The sequence below is a fragment of the Phytophthora sojae genome, assembly GCF_000149755.1.
Source record: "Phytophthora sojae unplaced genomic scaffold PHYSOscaffold_5, whole genome shotgun sequence".
Lineage (NCBI taxonomy): Eukaryota > Oomycota > Peronosporomycetes > Peronosporales > Peronosporaceae > Phytophthora > Phytophthora sojae.
The window spans coordinates 5,059,646-5,078,121 of record NW_009258119.1 but is presented as its reverse complement, the minus strand read 5'-3'; the positions used below and the strand labels follow the sequence as shown (position 1 = coordinate 5,078,121).

The 18,476-nt window shown below is 55.4% G+C and overlaps 7 protein-coding genes across 7 annotated transcripts; 5 read left to right on the top strand and 2 right to left on the bottom strand.

Annotated features, from left to right (window-relative positions):
* Positions 1-170: 170 nt before the first annotated feature.
* On the top strand, positions 171-3,849 carry PHYSODRAFT_506189 (hypothetical protein; the record flags this gene model as incomplete). Its single annotated transcript, XM_009531420.1, has 6 exons — positions 171-903; positions 994-1,928; positions 2,004-2,499; positions 2,573-2,931; positions 3,023-3,106; positions 3,181-3,849. 6 exons carry the CDS (start codon positions 171-173, stop codon positions 3,847-3,849), a joined length of 3,276 nt encoding a protein of 1,091 aa, XP_009529715.1.
* A 296-nt stretch (positions 3,850-4,145) lies between these two features.
* On the top strand, positions 4,146-7,713 carry PHYSODRAFT_561675 (hypothetical protein; the record flags this gene model as incomplete). The annotated part of the gene is made up of 9 exons (XM_009531419.1): positions 4,146-4,279; positions 4,355-4,490; positions 4,574-4,670; positions 4,747-5,739; positions 5,801-5,913; positions 5,983-6,555; positions 6,794-7,042; positions 7,115-7,356; positions 7,438-7,713. The coding sequence occupies 9 exons, from the start codon at positions 4,146-4,148 to the stop codon at positions 7,568-7,570; spliced, it is 2,670 nt and encodes an 889-aa protein (XP_009529714.1). The 3' UTR covers positions 7,571-7,713.
* A 132-nt stretch (positions 7,714-7,845) lies between these two features.
* PHYSODRAFT_506978 (hypothetical protein) lies at positions 7,846-8,508 on the top strand (the record flags this gene model as incomplete). Its single annotated transcript, XM_009531418.1, has 3 exons — positions 7,846-7,941; positions 8,025-8,242; positions 8,325-8,508. The coding sequence occupies 3 exons, from the start codon at positions 7,846-7,848 to the stop codon at positions 8,506-8,508; spliced, it is 498 nt and encodes a 165-aa protein (XP_009529713.1).
* A 387-nt stretch (positions 8,509-8,895) lies between these two features.
* Positions 8,896-11,317, bottom strand: PHYSODRAFT_334155 (hypothetical protein; the record flags this gene model as incomplete). The annotated part of the gene is made up of 8 exons (XM_009531417.1): positions 8,896-9,230; positions 9,867-9,941; positions 10,016-10,077; positions 10,158-10,496; positions 10,585-10,634; positions 10,773-10,928; positions 11,002-11,165; positions 11,230-11,317. 8 exons carry the CDS (start codon positions 11,315-11,317, stop codon positions 8,896-8,898), a joined length of 1,269 nt encoding a protein of 422 aa, XP_009529712.1.
* A 953-nt stretch (positions 11,318-12,270) lies between these two features.
* Positions 12,271-13,445, bottom strand: PHYSODRAFT_316085 (hypothetical protein; the record flags this gene model as incomplete). The annotated part of the gene is made up of 4 exons (XM_009531416.1): positions 12,271-12,924; positions 12,955-13,080; positions 13,124-13,127; positions 13,300-13,445. The coding sequence occupies 4 exons, from the start codon at positions 13,443-13,445 to the stop codon at positions 12,271-12,273; spliced, it is 930 nt and encodes a 309-aa protein (XP_009529711.1).
* Positions 13,446-15,406: 1,961 nt separating this feature from the next.
* Positions 15,407-16,807, top strand: PHYSODRAFT_334153 (hypothetical protein; the record flags this gene model as incomplete). The annotated part of the gene is made up of 4 exons (XM_009531415.1): positions 15,407-15,572; positions 15,958-16,097; positions 16,154-16,425; positions 16,648-16,807. 4 exons carry the CDS (start codon positions 15,407-15,409, stop codon positions 16,805-16,807), a joined length of 738 nt encoding a protein of 245 aa, XP_009529710.1.
* A 1,107-nt stretch (positions 16,808-17,914) lies between these two features.
* On the top strand, positions 17,915-18,350 carry PHYSODRAFT_505784 (hypothetical protein; the record flags this gene model as incomplete). The annotated part of the gene is made up of 2 exons (XM_009531414.1): positions 17,915-18,100; positions 18,159-18,350. Coding segments are annotated over 2 exons (378 nt in total), but the record flags the coding sequence as incomplete, so codon positions are not given.
* Positions 18,351-18,476: the final 126 nt, after the last annotated feature.

The window sequence follows — 18,476 nt, the reverse complement described above, 5'->3', positions numbered from 1 at the left end:
GCTGCCACCCGCACGCAGCCTCTAGCCCCGCCCCGCCCCAGCCCAGCCAGCACCCGGCACTTCGGAAATCGCCTGCGTCCTGCAGCTGGCCGCTTACGCAAGCCCCCGACTGACTGCGCCGTTCCATCGGGTGGTTACGCAGTCACTCGCTCGATCCTCCAGTCCCCACCATGCTGTTCGGCTCGCAGTACGACGAGGACGGCGCCACGGACCAGAGCGGCAGCCCCACGACGCCGCCGCAGTCCGCGCGCAAGAAGAGGAGCGGCGCCTCCGCCGCCTCCTCCTCGGCGCGCAAGGGCGGCAAGGCCCCCAGCAGTCACCGGGAGCGCGTGCGCCCCAGCATGGCCGGCGCCGCCTCCGCCGTCATCGCCGCGGGCGGCCAGAGCAGCCCCACGCAGTCGTTCGACTCGACCAACTCGTCGTCCTCCTCCATGTCGTACCTGCTGGCCAACCAGCGCACGGGCAGCAACTTCAACTACGCGGGCTTCGACAACGGCAACGCTAATAACGGCATGACGGCCGTGAGCGCGCCCACGCTGCTGCCCAAGATGCGCCGGCGCAGCTCCAAGAAGAAGGGCGAGCGCGGCCAGAAGAAGCACAAGCGGCCCGTGGACCGCCAGTGCATGTACCCGAGCGTCTGGAAGCAGCTGCAGTTCCGCAAGAAGATCGTGCAGCTCGCCACCAACCTGAGCGACAAGCCCATCTGCGTCACGGGCGTGGACGGCTTCCTGGCCTCGTGGATCGTGTGCGAGCTGCTGAACCGCGGCTACCACGTGCGCGGCACGGTGCAGAACGGCAAGGACGACATTTCGGGCCTGCTGCAGCTGCCCAACGCCAACAAGAACTTCTCGGTCGTGGAGACGTCGCTTCTGACGCCCGAGGCATGCGACATGGCCGTCCAAGGTGCGTGCGGTGGTGGTGGTGGTGGATATGATGACTGTCTGCTGTAGTGGTGCTGACTGACTGACTGATGTGCTTTGGATACTGCTGTAGGCTGCGACTTTGTTATTCACACAGGGACGCCCTCGTCATGCTCGGTGCGGGACCCGCTGTCCGAGCAGCAGGAACCCGGGGTGCACAGTATTGGCAGTCGCATGCACTGCATCATCCCCATGATGACCAACTTCATCCAGGCTTGTGCCCGCGCGCGGATCAAGCGCGTCGTGCTGACCTCTTCCGTTGCAGCAATGGCCGACTCGGTCACTCCGGATTCGATTATTAACGACGCGTGCTGGAACGTGACGTCGTCGCTGGAGAAGAACCCGCATTTTCTGAGCTTGAAGCTGGCCGAGGAGGCGGCTTGGCAGCTCGTGGATCAGCTGCCGAGCGACCGACGAATTGATTTGGTCACGATGAACCCGGGAACTCTGTTTGGGCCGATGCTGTCCAAGTCGAAGCTTGCTCCTGGGAACCAAGTCATATACGATCTGATTACGGGTCAATACTCGGCTTTGGTGGATTTGAATTGGAGTATGATCGACGTCCGAGACTGCGCGGTGGCGCACATTGCGGCGTTGGAGAACAATGATGCTCGAGGTCGATACATCTGCGTCAACAGGAGCGTGTGGATGAAGGATATGGTCGATATACTGTCCAATAATGGCTACAGTGGCCGCGATTTGCCATGGAAGGTGGGGCTACCGAGCTGGGTGGGGCGTCTGCCAGCCTACTCGGTTCAACTTGGTCAGGTGGGGGCGTCACTGTACGCGTATGACCCCGCCTCTGTGCGATCTTCACCCTACTTAGGCGATAAACTCGTGGAGCACCTGAACGTTCGCTTCCGCTCTGTTGACTCAACTGTCGTTGAATCCGCGAACGACTTGCTGAAGTGGGGGCTGATCAAGCCATGGGCTGAGGACCATGAGGCGCTCGAGTGTGGGTGCTGCCACAACCCGTTCACGTTTTATCGGAGAAAGCACCACTGTCGGGTAAGCCTCAACGTCACAGAACTGCTTGCGTGTGATAGAAGATCTCATTTATGTGTATGTGATATGCTTTTGCAGGAATGTGGTGTGATTATTTGCAACGACTGTTCGATGTCTCGAGCGGTTGTAGAGGGAACGGAAGGGCGTGCGCGGTTGTGTGATAAGTGTGTAAAGGGCTCCATTCCAGATCTGCTCGACCTCCTAAGGGATGAAGACCCGGACAAGAAGCGAACAGCGGTGGTTGCGTTGGAGTCGTTGATGGAGAATCCTCTGAACCACGACTACGTTACTCGCTTCGGTGGAATTCTGCTTCTGATGGATGCGATCCACCATCCCGATGAATCAATATCGTCACATGCCGCGGGAGCGCTGTGCGCGTTATCGTGCAGTGTGGCGAGCACACTTCAGATGGTGCTGGAAGGAGCAGTCCTCCAAATGCTGGAAGTTGAAGAGACGCTTAGCACGTGGGCCATTTGCCTACAAGCACTTCGCAATATCTGGAAGCAGATCAACCGACAGGATTTCCGGCGGATGCTTCACGCGGTTGCACGAGTATCTGCTGACGCCAACATCGGTAAGCTGACATTTTTATTCCATTTAGGAAAAGCGTATACTGACGTATTGCCGTGTGTGTTGTGAACATGCAGGCGAGCTACGGGGTAACATTTTGCTTACGTTCGTGCACATGATGGATGCCGAAGAGGTGCCGACTCTTTTATCAGAGGGTCTGCTTTCGGTACTCTATCACATGCTGCAGTCAACATCGGAGTTCCCTCGATGTGCTGCCGCGCACGCTATAAAACATTTGGTTCCGGCGGGGTATGACCCGGATGTGACGATCGAGGTGCCGCCGTATCTAGTGGACGACCACGAAGAGCTGTTCCTGAACTCGTCGCTGTCCGACCTGCAGTTTCTTGTGAAGGGCCATATCGCCCCGATCAACGCCCACAAGGTCGTCCTCTTCTTCCGCAACTCGTACTTCAAGAACATGGTGAGAGTGAGTATCGTTTACATGTCTGCACCCTGTTGTATCCCGTTGCTGCCACGCTGCGAGCTTGTGCTTATTCTAATGGGGGTTTGTTGCCTACGTGTTGTAGTTTGGTTCAGCTACCAGCCAGACAGCAGTGATTGAAGTCGACAACTGCAGTTATGAAGTATTTTCCATCCTGCTTCGGTTCTTGGTACGTTCACAGCTGAAAAGTCTAAGCCACTAAAGACGTCGAACGCTAACAATTTGTTTTGTGCGAAAATGCAGTACACTGGCAAAGTGGACATTACCCCAGATGTGGCTGAAGAATTGCTGCGCGCGTCGTCGTTCTATTGCGTGTACGAGCTGCAGAAGCGTACGGAGGCCTTCCTGAGCGGACAGATTTGTGTCGAGAACGTCGTGGACCTGCTGACTCTATCGGAAGAGTGCAACGCTGACGACCTGAAGAAGAACTGCGTGCCATTCTTGATGCGGCACATCCACGAGGTCGTGCGTCTGCCTGCGTTCGAGGAGCACCGCGTGCGCTCGAGCGAGGAGGTGCTGAAGGCGCTGACGAACATGCTGGGTCCGGAGTGGGAAGCCAGCTACGCCAAGTTCAAGAAGTCCATCGGGATCAAGGACAAGGAGGAGGAAGAGGAGCCCGCCGAGGCCGAGAAGACGGACGAGGAGGAGGAGCAGCTGCCCATGCATCAAGTGAACGAGATCCAGGAGGCGCCGCTGTCCCCTCGCTTCCTGCTGTCGCCCGTGCCGCCTCCCAGCTACTCAAACCACTCGGCGTTCGCGACGGAGTCTCCGCGGCTGAACACCGTGGGCGAGGACAAATCGACCGAGGGGTTCCACTTCATGAAGACCTTCGGCAACGAGGACGTGCTCTTCCGGCGTTCTCGCAACTTCTCGGAGGACTTTTCGGAGGGGTTATCCGAAGGCGTGTGCTAGGTTTTTTAACGTTATATGAAGCTGCAGCAGCTATGGATATTGAATCAAAATGCAACTTGGCTGCCCCAACAACAGCAACAGCAACAGCAACAAGGCTTGCACTTCAAGCATCGATCTTATTACCGTCGCGGCCTAAAAATACGCCCAACGTACCCAAGTTAGTATATTTGGGTGCCGTTAATTGAGTAAAGTTCCCATTTTCGGGCCCTTTTCTGCTTCTCCTGAGAACACACAAGCATTCCGCAAGCGCGTGCCTTGATGGGAACGGAGCTGCTGTGGTAATTAATCCGCCCCTAATGGACGTCGCCACGAGGCCCATGGCGCAGCACGCGGACGAGGACGAGGAGCACAAGGCGCGCGGCGACGTCGTGGTGCGCGTGGGGGACGCGTCCACGGGCGCCGTCCACGCGGTGGCGCTGGTCTCGGCCAAGTAAGGGGCCGCTCTTGCCTCCTTTTTGGGTTGAAATTGGCTGATTAACTATTAAATACTCCCTGTACGCGGCAGCGTCGTGGTCGAGGAGCTGCGCGAGGAGCTGGCGCGGCTCAGCGGCGTCCCCGTGGGCGAGCAGATCCTGCTCTGCGGCCCGCCCTTCGCCCGCCTGGACCCGCGCCGCGCCGTCGAGTACTACGGGCTGCCGGCTGTACGTGCGCGCGCTGCAAAATAATTTTATTATTTAGTGGGATTTTATTGATAATTATTGCGTGGTTGTGTGTTGTTGGGCAGGAGGACAAGGAGGTGTTCTTGTACGACCGCCGACTGCTGTCCCAAGAGGCGGCTACACCTCCGCCTGCTATGGCGTTAACTCCAGTTCATGCCAAGCGTAAGGAATTTTCGGTAATTGCTTTTTAGTGTGATTTACGCTGATTCTGATTTTTGTTATGATGTTAATGTTGAAGTGCCATCGCAGCCGGTGGCGTCGTCGGAAGGTTCGAAGATGTTGAGTGAGAGTTCGCATCCGATGATGCGGGCGCTGGTGGAGTACGAAGGATACTTCCAGCTCCAGGTCAGCCAAAGCGAGGCGCTGGAGAGTGGCACATGTGCCAATATCACTGCGAGTGAGCGGGGCGCGCAGGAGCTGCAGGTGCAGGAGCGTGCAATTGCCGCCGCAGTCGCGAACTTGGACTTGTTCAAGACCTCGATGATGAAGCACTTTGCTCCGTTCTGGGCGGATTTCCAGGCTACGACCGACAAGCACGAGCGCTTACTGAGCCAATTTGACAGCTATATCGAAGCGTTGGGTACGGTGGAGCTCCACCCGGCCTTGGCTACGGAAGAGCGAAAGACGCTCTATGATTGCATCCCGGTTGAGAAGGAGCGAGAGTGGGCGGCGCAGTGTGAGCAGTCGCACACGCATGTGCGGTCGCAGGTGCTGAAGCTGCAACAGGTTCACGACGACATATGCAAGGAGGTGACCGAGATGATGAACGCGCACGCTGAGGCGTGTCGGGAGTACGAGGAGGCTAGCGCGGAATTGGAACAAATGAAGGCGCTGGGAAGCAAGCAAATGAGCATTACAAGTAACTTGCGTGACAATTTGCAGTACGTGCTCAGCAGTATCGAGGAGACGTCTACGATTGCCAGCGGAAGTAACCCCATGCAGGCATCTACCAACGCGTTGGATGTGTGCCGACGGATTGATGCGCTGTATCAAGGACAGCAAAATATGGTTCCGGATGCACAGAAGCTGGTGGAGGATATCATAGCCCATGTACACAACATTGCAGCCAAGAAAGCGACGACTTTCGCGCGCGTACACTCAACTCTGCGCCAGATTTCGATCTCACAGTCCAAGATCCGTGATTTCGAAAATTCTCTGGCCGTATTTAGGGAGGCACTTGCCGCCCAAAAGAAGCATTTCCATGAGCTGGAGCATCTGGATAAGCTACCAGGTACTGTTACTAGCATTATTACTGGTCTGATGGAATTAAGGCTAATGCTTCGTGTCAACAGAATCGTACGCTGCGTGTCTAAAGGAAATCTCGAGGCGCCTGAAGTACGGTCGCATGTTTTCAGACCGTATTCAGTCCATGGCTGAGGAACTTGCACAGTTACGCGAGGATGAGGTAAGATACTGCAACTCTCACAGAATTTGTTCTGCTACTCCTCTAACGATTATCGTACTTCGCTACCAGGTCCAACACCGTGAAGAATTTTTGCGAAGCTACGGCCAGCATTTGCCGCGCGATTTCGTAACAGGTCTTGCGGAAAAGCCATCTCACTGTGAGTTCCGTATGCGACCATTTGATCAGAGCCTGCCTTTGATCGAAGATGATGAAGATGATAAAGATTTCGATCCGTTTGAAGAGAAGGACCATCCTCCGTCGGACGAATTCGTCGATTGTGAGGACCATGGTAGTTCCTCAGGATCGATCACCAACGCGGAGCTTCTCCAAGAACGATGCAACGAACTGGAAGCACGTGTAGCAGAACTTACATCAGAGCTGGAGCAGTCAAAGAAGAACCTGTACTACAATGGGTCGGGAAGCGACTCAACTTCTCGGTCAGATATGTCGAAGAATAGTGCACGAGAGGGAGAAAGTTCATGCGAGTTCCCGTTGGTGCTGGCTTTGGCAGCGACGGCGGGCGGCATGACCAGTTCCTCGGAAGCCGATCGCTCCAACATTCTTGACCGCGAGTTGGCAACGGTGAGGCGGAACATTGGCTCTGGTGCCGATAACAAGGATGCGACTATTGCCAAGCTGGAGGTATGGTTGCAGTTGCGGTATCCACAAACGTTTTTGTTTGCTAACCTTTGTACGTAATTTATGTTATTTAGAGTGAAAACCAGCAATTCTTGCTGAATGCGGCGGCCTTCGAAGAATATCCTTTTCAACTATTTACTGCATGTTCCCTGCTGCCGTGGGATATCTTGTTGCTGCTTGACCTAGGTTTCCTTAACTGGTGCGGCGCCTTTTGTTTTGCGTGTTCGATGAATTTACGGAGATCCAGGAGCGATCAAAGCGCGAGAAGCAACTCAAGGAGAACCAGTCCAAGCTTCAGCAGACAGTCAAAGGTCTGAGTAGCAGTGTTCGATCCCAGCGAACGTCATTAGCCAAGCTGCTGAAGCTGCTTCAGCTTCCCCTTGAGCCGCAAACAGTCGAGGACGAGGATGTCGATGCCTTTGTAAATGCCAACTTCGACGCTGTGGAGACGCGTGTGAAGGAACTCCTAGCAAGCGCTGAATCGGAAGCGGTACGATGCCAGCATTCGATCATCGCTCATAATCACTGGGGAATCGTGTGCTAATTCTCAGTTTGTCATTAGATGTTGCAGTCGGAGTTGGACCAGCGGCGGTCCGAGTTCCGCTTGATGGAATCGGAGCAGGATCTGAACGACTCGTTCAAGATCTCCTTCCGGAGCTTCAGCGTCAATGACCTGGCACTGTTCTTACCGACCTCGGCCCCCGGAAGCGATGCGCAGCGTGTGTATCTGGCCTTTCATCTCGGCTGCCCGCACCGCTTCCTCTCGGAAGAATCCATCTCCTCGTTCAGCAATGACGGCCAAAGGTACGCAGCGGACTACATGTAGAGTCCCCATATTGCTTGGTCGCGTCTACTAACTATAGTGTGTGTCACCTGCTGTGTCAGATACCCGGACTACGTGGTGGGCCGCATTGTGCTAATCGACGAGCAGACGGCGACGGAGGGCAACAACCCGTACGCGCTTCACCTCGGGACCACGTTCTACGTCTTGACGGTCACAAGTCTTCACGAAAGCTAAGCTAAGCCCTCAGCCCCCATCTACCTAACCAAAGCCACACTAAACCAATCTGCCGCATAACGTGAATGAAATGTTCAGCGGTGAAGGCGAACCTCCTGTTCAGCTTGGGCGGGCCTTCCTGCAGAGCCAGCGTGTGCACTTGTACACTTGTGCTTCAACTGTCTTATCCTCGATGCTTTGTTTTTGCACCACCGAAACCTATTGTCCAGACGAGCATCATTGGTACTCTCCACATCAGCGCCATACCAAGTGAGACTTTCGCCCCCCTCAACGCCATGAGCTCCACGCAGACGCCCCCCGCTGAGCCCACGTCCGCCAAGCGCGCGGTCGAGCAGTTCGACCAGGAGTTCCAGCGCTACACGACCAAGCAGGTGCGTAACAGTCGGCTAAGATGGCTTAATCAGGACGCAACTGACCGACCGACTCATTTGATTATGTGCTCGTGCTGTTGCAGTCTGGCAAAAGCGCTCGCGCTGTGGCCATGGCTCGCGCCGAGCTGGCCAAGTACAACGCGCTGGTGTTCCAGGACAAGAAGCTGGAGGAGGCTGGCGTGAAGAAGGGCCGCATGTCTCCGGAGCTGCGCGCTGCCTACGAGAAGAAGATTAAGAACCTGGAGGAGGCGCTGGACACGTTCCACCGCTCCGTGGCAGGGTACAACCGCACCAAGGCCATGTAAGTTCTGTAATGTTGCGTGAAAGCAGTTTGTGGTGAGATGCTGATGGACTTGCGGTGGTTTGCGTGTGTTTTCTTGCAGCTTGTCCTTCGTGCTGCTGGTGGCGTTCGCGCTCATGATGTTCTTCCAGCCGTGGGCCAAGCACTTCGACAACCCCAAGGACCTGACGTACGCGGAGTACGAGGCTCTGGAGGAGGAGCCGACGCCGGCAGAGACGGTGAAGGTGACGGTGGAGGCCGACGCCGGCCTCAGCGACGAGCTCTAAGCTTCTCGCCTCTTCCACTCCTCCTATAGACGCTTGTTTGTCTGGATGCTCTCGGCTCCAGCATTTTGCTGTTGATTTCAGATTGAATTGAGATCGATTGACATTGAATCCATTGACTACGTTACAAGTACGACATGCCAGTCATCGACTAAAGTAGATTGCTACGCTCACCTGGGAACTCCTGCGGACACTCCGTCGGAATTCCCGTATACCGTAACTTACGGCATAAGTATGCAGCAAAACTACTACAGACTGGCAATCAAATCCGAAAGTCGCAAAATTCATATTGCAAATTTCTAGTTAGCAACTTCAATTACGCATTCAAAGATGGAATTACGGCAATCAAATTCGTACAGTAGGCTACTACTACTTGTCCGACGAGCCCTGTTACATGCCGTACACCATGTCCTCGTTGTTCGCCGCCTTGGTGGCGAAGTCGCGACAGTGCAGCTCCATGCTGGCCACCAGCGCTGGGGTCATCACGTTCATGTTGGCGGTCGCGCGCTCCAGGATGTGCATCTGGCGTTCCGAGATGGAGAGGATCTCACCGTTGCTGTCTGGCTCACGCGAGCGATCGTAGATTGCGTGGCGATCCAGAGCCAAGTCTCGCTTAATGCGGGATTTTAGGACGCTGCTTCTCGAGGGCGAGTAACGCGGCCTTGGAGGGACATCTGCGAAGAAAAAGGCGAATTGCGAAGTGAGCTCCCCTCGGTCGGCGTCGGCTATAGTGCGCGCCAAACCGCGCGCCCTTGCTTTTGGCGCGAGCACAGCACGCCAGCTTACGTAGCCATGGAGATCTTGGACCTCTGGTCCAACTTTGATTGCCGTAAATTCCATCTTTGAATGCATAATTGAAGTTGCTAACTAGAAATTTGCAATATGAATTTTGCGACTTTCGGATTTGATTGCACGTTGGTACGAAGTTGGCCGCACAAAGGTGTGGAGCGTGAGAACGAGACGGGTAAAAACTAATACCCGTTTTTACCGATGAGATCAGGTATTAGAGTCAATGTAAAAAACATAAAGTTGTGTCTGCCACATATGACTCCCTTTTAAATCCGGATATATCAGGCGTCTCGTTCTCACGCTCTAGTCTGTACTACTAAAACGCAATATATGCACCTAGTTACCAAGTCGCAATGGTCGATGCGATTTGGCGTCCAATAAGTGAGCCTTCCTTGCATGAGCTGGTATCGAGCCGGCGCACGCCTTGCATGAACTGGCATCGATCCCGCGGCCGCGTAGGTGACCGCCACTACGCCCACCTGCCCACCCGCCCACGGGGCCTTGGGATAAAATTTGTTGAGATCAGTGATCCTCAGATCGTCGTGGCCGTTGAAGACGCTCCAGTCGTGCACCATCGCCGTCGCGCATTTGTGCCAGCGCCACCTCCACCATGTTCTTGGAGGCATTCACGTCGCGCTCGATGGTCGCTCCACAAACACCATTCCGGTTAAGACAGCGGTAGACCTTGTGCACTCCAACAGTTCGTACAACCTTGTCGGACATTGGTGCTTAACCTGTTGGTTCTCCATTGGAGCGAGCGAGGGGCAGCCGTGGTGCATCATGCTAGTGCGATACTCGTCCCACTATCATAACGTCAACACCTGGATAATCCGTGAGCATGCGCCGGAGCTTCATGACCGGACCCGGAGTCTTCTTCGTAATGATGCCGCGCTGTTGTCAACCCCCAGTTGCCGAACGCGATCAAAGTACGCGTGCCAGGCTCTCCTGCCAGTTCCAGACAAATAGCTCGCAGGTTCTTCTTAGCCAACATTTGCCGTCGGAAGCGCATGTCGCGAAAGGTTTTTGCCATGAAGAACGAAAAGATTCTCTCCATCATGGGCACAGTGTAGTCGAGATACTTCATCAACTTCGTAAGGGAAGCTGTCTTCTTTGTCGGCATGTCCTTGAACACCTTCTTGATTTCCGCGTTGTGATCGAGTTTTCGTCGAATTTTACGATTACTACCCGCGTAACCAGAGTCGCTGTAGAATGTAGAACTTCTTGGCTAGTTAGCTAAGAAAGTCGTCGCTGAAAGTTTGTGAGCTGACTTTGTACGTACATCCAACGAACATGTCGGTCATCCCAGGATTCGCTCCCTTGATCTCGTCGTCGTTCTCAGTCTTGGGCGGGGGGGGGGGGGGGGGGGGCTTGGCTTTCGGGTCTCTCTTAGGCTTGTGGAGCAGGATACTTGCACCGATACCATCCGTGCAGATTTCGCCATGAAACACCAGTCGAGTCTCTTTTTCAAGGTCAGTTACACGAAATAGCTTGCGCCACCAAATGTCCGCTATCCCAGACGAGTTTCTATCTTTAAGGCTGTTCTGGAGCGAGATACTTCCGCCACCCTCCGTGTACACAATAGTAGCATATCCCGACTTCTCCGCAACAAGTACCGCAGCCCCGTAGAGGTCGTACTAAAATAAGAGCTCCGAAAACCCTGCTTGGTCGGAATGATGCTGTAATGCTGTACACGCGCTCCTGTCTGACCTTTGGGTTGTCCTTGTTGGTCTCATCGAACTCCTCCACTACCTTCAGGAACTTGTGAAAAAGTCGCAACACCTCAGGCGACTTCCAGTCGACCTTCTTGTGAAAAGGCTCGGTGGATTTCGCCACCGAACCCATGTCCAGCTGACCCGTATCAATCCAGGATGCTGACCCGTATCAATCAAGCCGACTTCAAGTGCGTCATGGCCGCGATGGATCGGGACCACCAACTGTCGGACACGAGCCGTGCGACGAAGGAAGCTGAGCCAGAGGTCTGGGCGGAGCTCAGCTCCTCGACCCGAGCGGGGACTCCGGTCATCACACTCGAGGCTCAGCTCAAACTCCGCGTAGCTTCTTTCTGCTTCCTGGACTCAGCTCAGACTTGGGATACATCTCGGGTCTCAGACAATCTTCGCTCAAGCCCAGAATCTGAGCGGAGCGGAGCCGGATGAAGTTTGAGCTCAACCTCCCCAGTGGTTGTGGGACCGTCGTCCAAGATGCCAAGCTGAGTCGAGGAGCAGGAGTCCGAGTGAGGTCGTGCTGAGCCCGAGCCTAGCTTCTACCGTGGTTATGGAGTCTTCACCCAAGTCGACAAGCCGGGCGAGGATTGACGGCCTGAGCGGAGTGACGAAGAGTCCTCGAATGCAATGTTTGAAGTCTTTGCTCAAGTCGAGAAGCCGAGCGGAGTGTTGCAGGCCTGAGCGGAGCGGCATGGGCCTGAGCGGAGTTGTCGGAGTCCAGTTGAAGTGCCGGGTGAAGAGTCGCTGAACATAAGTCCAGACAGTGGTACTGACGGCGAAGTTGGTGGCACCGGCGAGTACACTCATCCGGTGAATCAGCCATGAGCCAGCCTACATTGGGTGCGACCGCCCAAGATCGCGGACACTTCAAGCGGGTCTCAACGGCCTCCAGCGGCTCCAAGACGACGCCCGCCGACGTGGAGCCGCCGCATTGGCCAAGACCAAGGATATCGGGCGGATCTTCAAGGGCGCCCGGTAAGCATACAGCCGGCGCTCTTCGCGCAGCCAGTCAGAGTGTACCCAGGGGGATATTGCCCCCCCCCCCCCGCCGTAATATAGATCGGCGATCTAGAGAAGAGAAGGAAAACTAGTAGTGATCTGTGCATCGGTGCGGCAGACGTTAAATAAACAAGCATTTAAAGTTTTACTGAAGCAACGCAATATCAACTGAAGTATAAGTAGATTTAGTAGGAGATGATGCTGTGGTCCACAGCCTGTGGAGCGGCGCCCGGACTGATTGTACCAGTGCGATCTAGTACAGGCTCGCAAGTTGAGATTCGTAGTGCTGAAGTCGTTGCTGGTAAAGACCGATGCATCTAACAAGCGTAGAGTCCACATATCCACTTTGCTCCGACTTTCGCTGGGATTCCTTAACTTGATCAATCAGCTGGTGGAGTTTCGCGATGCGATCGATGAGCACGTCTTCTTCGTGGGGCGCCGGAGTGGTTGCAGCTATCGAGGGTGGAGCAACGACAGCCGGAGCTCTTACGAAGATATCCGCTATCCAATTAACCGTCTTGAGCACTTGGTCTTGCCACTTCGAAGGCTTTGTTGATGGTGGAGGTAGTGCTGCCAGCCCCAGCGAGTCAATTTCATCCTGTTCATGCATCCCGCCTCTAACGAAAGCTTCCAGTTCTGGTTTCTCGGCAACGCACACTCGAAGAAACGCAACGTCCAAATCACCAGAGCAAAAATTGTAAAACTCCTCGGAGTTTTGACCCGACACGAAAAATTTGGCGTAGGCTTTCGCGTAGTTGCCGTACACTTTCTTCCACGTATCGAAGAGCTTAGCAGTTTCATGCTCCACAACGTGCGATGGGTCGATGTCCGCAAAGCGGGGGTCGTTTGCAGCAACAGCAAAAAGATGTTTATAATCGATCGTGTTGGTACGATGCTGAACACCAACCTCTTTCCAAAGTGTTGTCCTCTAGTTCACTTCACCGGCATCAATTTGATCTCGTGTCGCCGCACCATCCGATGATATAAGCCGCTGAATAAATTGATCAGAGCACAGGATGTTTAGGGGCCGAACAACACAGTGCTTCGTCTTGCGCAGGCGAGCCTCCAAAAGGTTTTCATCGTCCACCGATGACTGGACGACTTACTGTGCTGCATCATAGGCACGTAGATGCTGAATCTGCTCCGCCTTGGTCACCTTTCGCCCAAGGCGGAATTTCCTCTGAGCACACTCCTTTCGAAGCTGTACGACACTCCACATACTGTAGTCGTTGCACGTCGGCGGCACGACCTTCCCGGGATTGCGGACAGTCCAGTTCGTCACAGATTCATGTCTTGCTGCAGCGCGTTGGTCACCAGACGAGCCTGCACTCGGCTCTTGTGCCGGAGGTCCACCATTGACAGCAGTCCCAGCATCTCGGGCAGCCCCAGCATTTCGAGCAGTCCCAGCACCTTGATCACCGACACCATGCGCTTGAGCTTCTTCGTCATCCGTCGCAGGTCCCAGCACCTCGTCGATCGCTCGAAGCATCTCCGCACTTGTTCGAGCGGGCTGGATTTCAAGGGCAGCTTCAACTTGGGCCGAAGTTGCTGTCGGGTCAGCAGCAAGCAGCGAGCGCACTGCTAATGGTGCGTTCGCGACACCATCCAACGAGGCGGCTGGTGGGTCAGGAGCTTCTTCAACAGTAGCGGGCGCGGCTGCTGACTTAGCAGGGGCGCTGCGAGCGCCTTTGCGGGCGCCGAGCGTTGCGTGCGCGGCGCGCTTGCTTGCTTGCTTGCCGTGCCACTCATCTTGATGTTTCCTTTGCAGTGAGAATTTTCTATCTGAAATATTGCCGTATGGCACGTGATGGCTACATTGGCAAACTTTCATTCTTATTGAGTCGGTGCCATGGTGCCATCCCACGGAGGCCAAATGCCATGGTATGGCATGCCATGGCAGTGGTTAAGACCGGCCCTCAGCCTTCCTTTCGCGCTCCTCGCGCAGCACCAGCAGTGTTTCGAGGATGCTGCCGCGCATGCTGCTGGCGTTGCTCTCAATACCGTCCAACTTCGACTTGAGGGCGGTGGTCGCCTTTATGGCGCGGATCCTCTTAGCCTGGCGTAGCTTGCCTCGGCCGTGTCCTTCTCGTCTTCTCTCGCGCGCTTGGCGTCAACGGTGTCGCGGAAGCTTGACAGATCAGTGCCGCCAAGTCGGTTCAACGACGTCTGAAACTTGGGGTATCTGGCCGCCTCGAGATCGTCGTGGCTGACAGCAGCAAAGCTCCGCCGCTGGTAGCATTGACGGCCGCCTTGCGTAATAGCGGTGGCCCTCCAGAGCCCGAACGACGTGCACTTGGCCCCGCTCGGCCGGGTGCAGGATGTGCTGTGTGGGCAAGGTCGTCGAGACCTTCCATGCCCAATGGCGACGTGAGCAAGTCCTGGAACTCGCCCCGGCTCGTTGAGCGGCTAGACACCGTCAACTCGTCGTCGAGAGACTCGTCGGAGCCCAGCGACTCGCCGCCGGTGGATCCGGTCACGGCGGCGTTACCACATGCTTGTATGCCGTCGCCATCGCCGTCTTCGTACAAGCTGTCGTCCGGGTCCACCTCGAAACAGAAGTCGGGCTGGTCGTCGTCAGCCTTGTCGTCCATCTCGACGACGTTGGCCTTGGCGTCGACGGCCTGCTTGACGGTCTTCGCCTACTTGATGTGAGGGGGGGCATCTCCTGCACGCCGGTCGGCTTCCTCGTGCTGTAAAGTACCTTGAACTTACGCCGAACGCTCTCGTAGTCTCTCGCGGGCGCACCGCGTTGGAGGTTTGCGTTGTACGCCATCACCAGCCGCCCCCATTCGTCCTTGCCCGGCGGCAGCATCTTCTCGACGAGCGCGAGGAGTCGATCGACGTCGGACATCGTGTAGTTAGCGATACCAGAGTGATTCGGCATCTACAAACACAGCAGACAGCTCAGAGTCAGTCACGTTACGTAGCGGGACAGTCAGCAGTGCTGGACTCGTGTACCGGGCTTGGAGGTGGGGCGTCGGGTACGCAGGTGGAGTGGGGGGCTTGCTTGGTGTTCGGCAAAACGAAAAGTGAGCGTCTTTGCGGCGCTAGCAGCTTGCTTCACTCTGTGGGCTTTTCGCGTTGCATATATCTTACGACGGATCGAAACAACGGTCATTTGCGAATTCGCCTCCGAAGGCAGCAAGTCGACAGCAGAGCGCCGCTTCGAAAGGTGTGGTTGCTTGTAGCCAAAGGACTGTTGCCGGTGATCACGAGGACTCACCGGTTGTGTGCGCTCACTGGCAGCTTCGCTGCATCTTCGACACTTCTAGCGAGGACGAAAACACGCCGCCCAACGTCCAGGCAAGCCCGCAGCACACCCAAGGCAGCAAGCGCAGTGAGCAGCCCTCCAGAGACTGCGCCAGCTCCACTGGCACCGCGACTCCTCCATGGGTGCCGCCGGAGAAGTGCCAGCGCCGCTCCAAGGCAGTGACGAATCGACCGCCAAGCCCGGAGGCAACACCCCCGCCTGCGTCGCCGCCGCCGACAACCCGTCCAAGCGCCAGCCGCACGACGTCGTCGCCAATTTTGCTGGAGACGCGACCAACGTCGCCGGTGCGCCCCAGACCACGCAAGGCGCTTCAGCCCCACCAAGAAGGACGTTGTGCGCGGCGTGAGCCTGCTGCGCCGTACAGCCGTCGCCCGTCGGTGCCTTAGCGTCCGGATCGACCCGCCGTCGACCTACGTGGATCGATGAGCGCCAGCACGGATGTGATGCGCCGCTCTCCACCGCAAGCACAGCGGCCACGTGATCAGTTCGTGCCAGCTCGGTGGCCATATCACGTGGCCCACCTCCGCGCGCTGTTCAATCCATTGGCGACGGTCTTTCCGGCGGTGCCACACTTCGGGTGGTGCGACTGCCCGTCGCCGTGCCGCGTGGACTCCTGCCACAACTCGCGCATGCACCTGCATTGAAACATTAATTGTTGCTCCTACGGAGGCCTCTGTGGGAACGCGCTGGGCGAGTTGAACAAGATCTACCTGGGGAAGAATCTGCGCACAAAGGCGCTCGGAGTGGTCGCCGCTGGGGCCATTGAAGCTGGAGAAGTCTTCGGTCAATACCTCGGCGAGATGGAGCACGTCAGCACTTCTCGCGCGAAACGACCGCGCAACAAGGCTATCGTTTGGTGATGAAGATGCAGCCAGAGAAGCCCACGCACCCCGTCCGTGTGGCGATCAATGCAGAGAACATGGGCGGCCTCATGCGGTTCGTATACCACTCTTGCGAGCCGCTGACGAAGTTCGTCGAGGTCTCCAACGGACGCCGCACCACCGTTGTCATGGCGAGCACAGAAGACATTCGTCAGGGCCAAGAGATGACGGTCGATTATGGCGACGACCTGTGGTTCATCTGCCGATGCGGATCGGACAGATGCCGCCATCGCCATCTCCAAGATGCTCAAGATCCGTAAGGGTGCGAAGGCGAAAGGAAGCCAGAAGAGCGAGCAAGGCAAAGGAGCGTGCAAGGCGATAGGTGTATTGGCATCTGTATAGGTGCGTAATGTGAACAAATAAAGATTGCACTGATGAGAAGAGTTCGAGTCTCCTTTGGCTGACGTTGGCTCAGTTGCATCTACGTTGCAGGCCGACGTGAGTGCATGTAGCTCGCGTATGTACTTTGTGCCTACAGCGCTGTGTTGAAGCTCGTTCGGCTCACGCCGATTTTCGCACCCATCGACGAGAAGGCGCATCGCAGTGAGCCCGCGCAAGAGTTCGCGCCTAATGATGAGATGATGGGCCCTTTGAAGATATCGCGCGCGCTAACTACATTTTGCGCAGCTCAGGCCTAGCACTACAACGTACAAGTCTAACATGAATTGGTGGCGAGGACGCCTTCGCGCAAGTTTACATATGTAGGAGTGATGGTCAACATAAACAATACAATTCGCAAGTCAAATCTTTATGATGGCTACACGACATATATCTCCAGGCTGGCAGGCATACTTGCTGCAACTATGACAGCCCGTTAATGCATGTATGGTGGCTCTTGCTGCTGATACCGCAATAAAACACCCCAGTGCAAATCGTGCTTTTATCATGGCCATACTTTGGCCCAGTCTGGCAGCTGGGCGGGGACGGAGGTCACCCACGCCAAATCTCCAAAGTTTCACCAGTGCTCCAGGAAACGGAAAGGCATGAAGGCTGCACGAAATATCATCAAGTGAAGTTGGGCTCGTTGGAAAGCTAATGGGCAAGGCTAGCTCTACAATGAGCCCAGGCTTGCCTATAGTTCTCAGGTTCGGTAGGGGCGAGTTTGTGAAATCCTGGAAATCGCTTTCACCTGCACCCCTCCTCCGGCTGTAACCCTAACCCGCATTGAGACACATAGATAACCATACAACTCACACAGTTCGTGATACCGCAAAACGCACTTACACTCGGCGACAGGTTATATCGGCCACCCTCGTTTGTGTCCGCAACTTTGCCAATTTTTCGAGTTGGCGCTCGCTATTTAGATATGTTTGAGCTTTGATTGGTAGAAAACCGCTACATGTGTTAACCCGCGAGAATTCCCAGCCTATCAGGTGGCTGCCATACAACTACAGTAATGTACGTCAATAGGGGACGTGTGGCAACTAATATCCTTACATACATTATATACAGCTGTCAGTCAAGAACACAGCTAACATTGATTTAAGTTAACTTTCGACAGGATCCTGGCGCTATTGGCTGGTTTCGCAACGAGCGCGACTACGTGATTGGCTAGTGAGGTCAGATCTAGCCAATCCGTGATTGAAGCTACCATTTGAATTCGGGCGCGAACATAACTCCTCCCTCCAACCCGCTCAGCGCGATCTCCAAGCACAACGGAATCTGCCACAACACCAGCGCCCTACCCATCCACCCACCTCATGAGCTCCTCCTCCAAGACTAGAACTCGCCTCACCCAGCAGTAGAAGCTGCGTCTGATCAAGAAGGCTGAGAGCTCCCCCGCTGTCAAGTATGAAGACCTGGCCCTTTGGGCCAAAGTCGAGTTCGGTCTGCAAAGGCCCCCTGGGAAAGCCACCATCGGCCGCATCATCTCGGGGGCGTATCGCGCTGTTGCGCCAGCCTCACGAAAGTGCTCAGCGCAAGAACAAGCCGTCTCCGTTCCAGCTACAGGTCGATCAAAACATCGTCGAGTTCATCATGCTTGCAGAGGCGGAGGGAATATGCCTCAGCGGTGCAATGATCGTCTTCTATGCTACGGTGCTAGCCAAGAAGTTGGGCACCCCTAGACATACAGTCGACTTACTAACTGCCATGAAGTGGTGCGAGTCTGCGTGGGATAATGTGTCAGCTTCTACAAGTGCTGGTTGCACTCCACGCTCATTACATACAAACTTCAGCTGACAACTTGTGTAAAAGCAGTGTGTCATTTATTCTTAACTAAATAAATCAATACATTGTTCTTTCTTTTTCCACTTGTTCGCCTTAATAGCCTTTACACTCCTATTCATATCAGAGGTCCCTTATTGA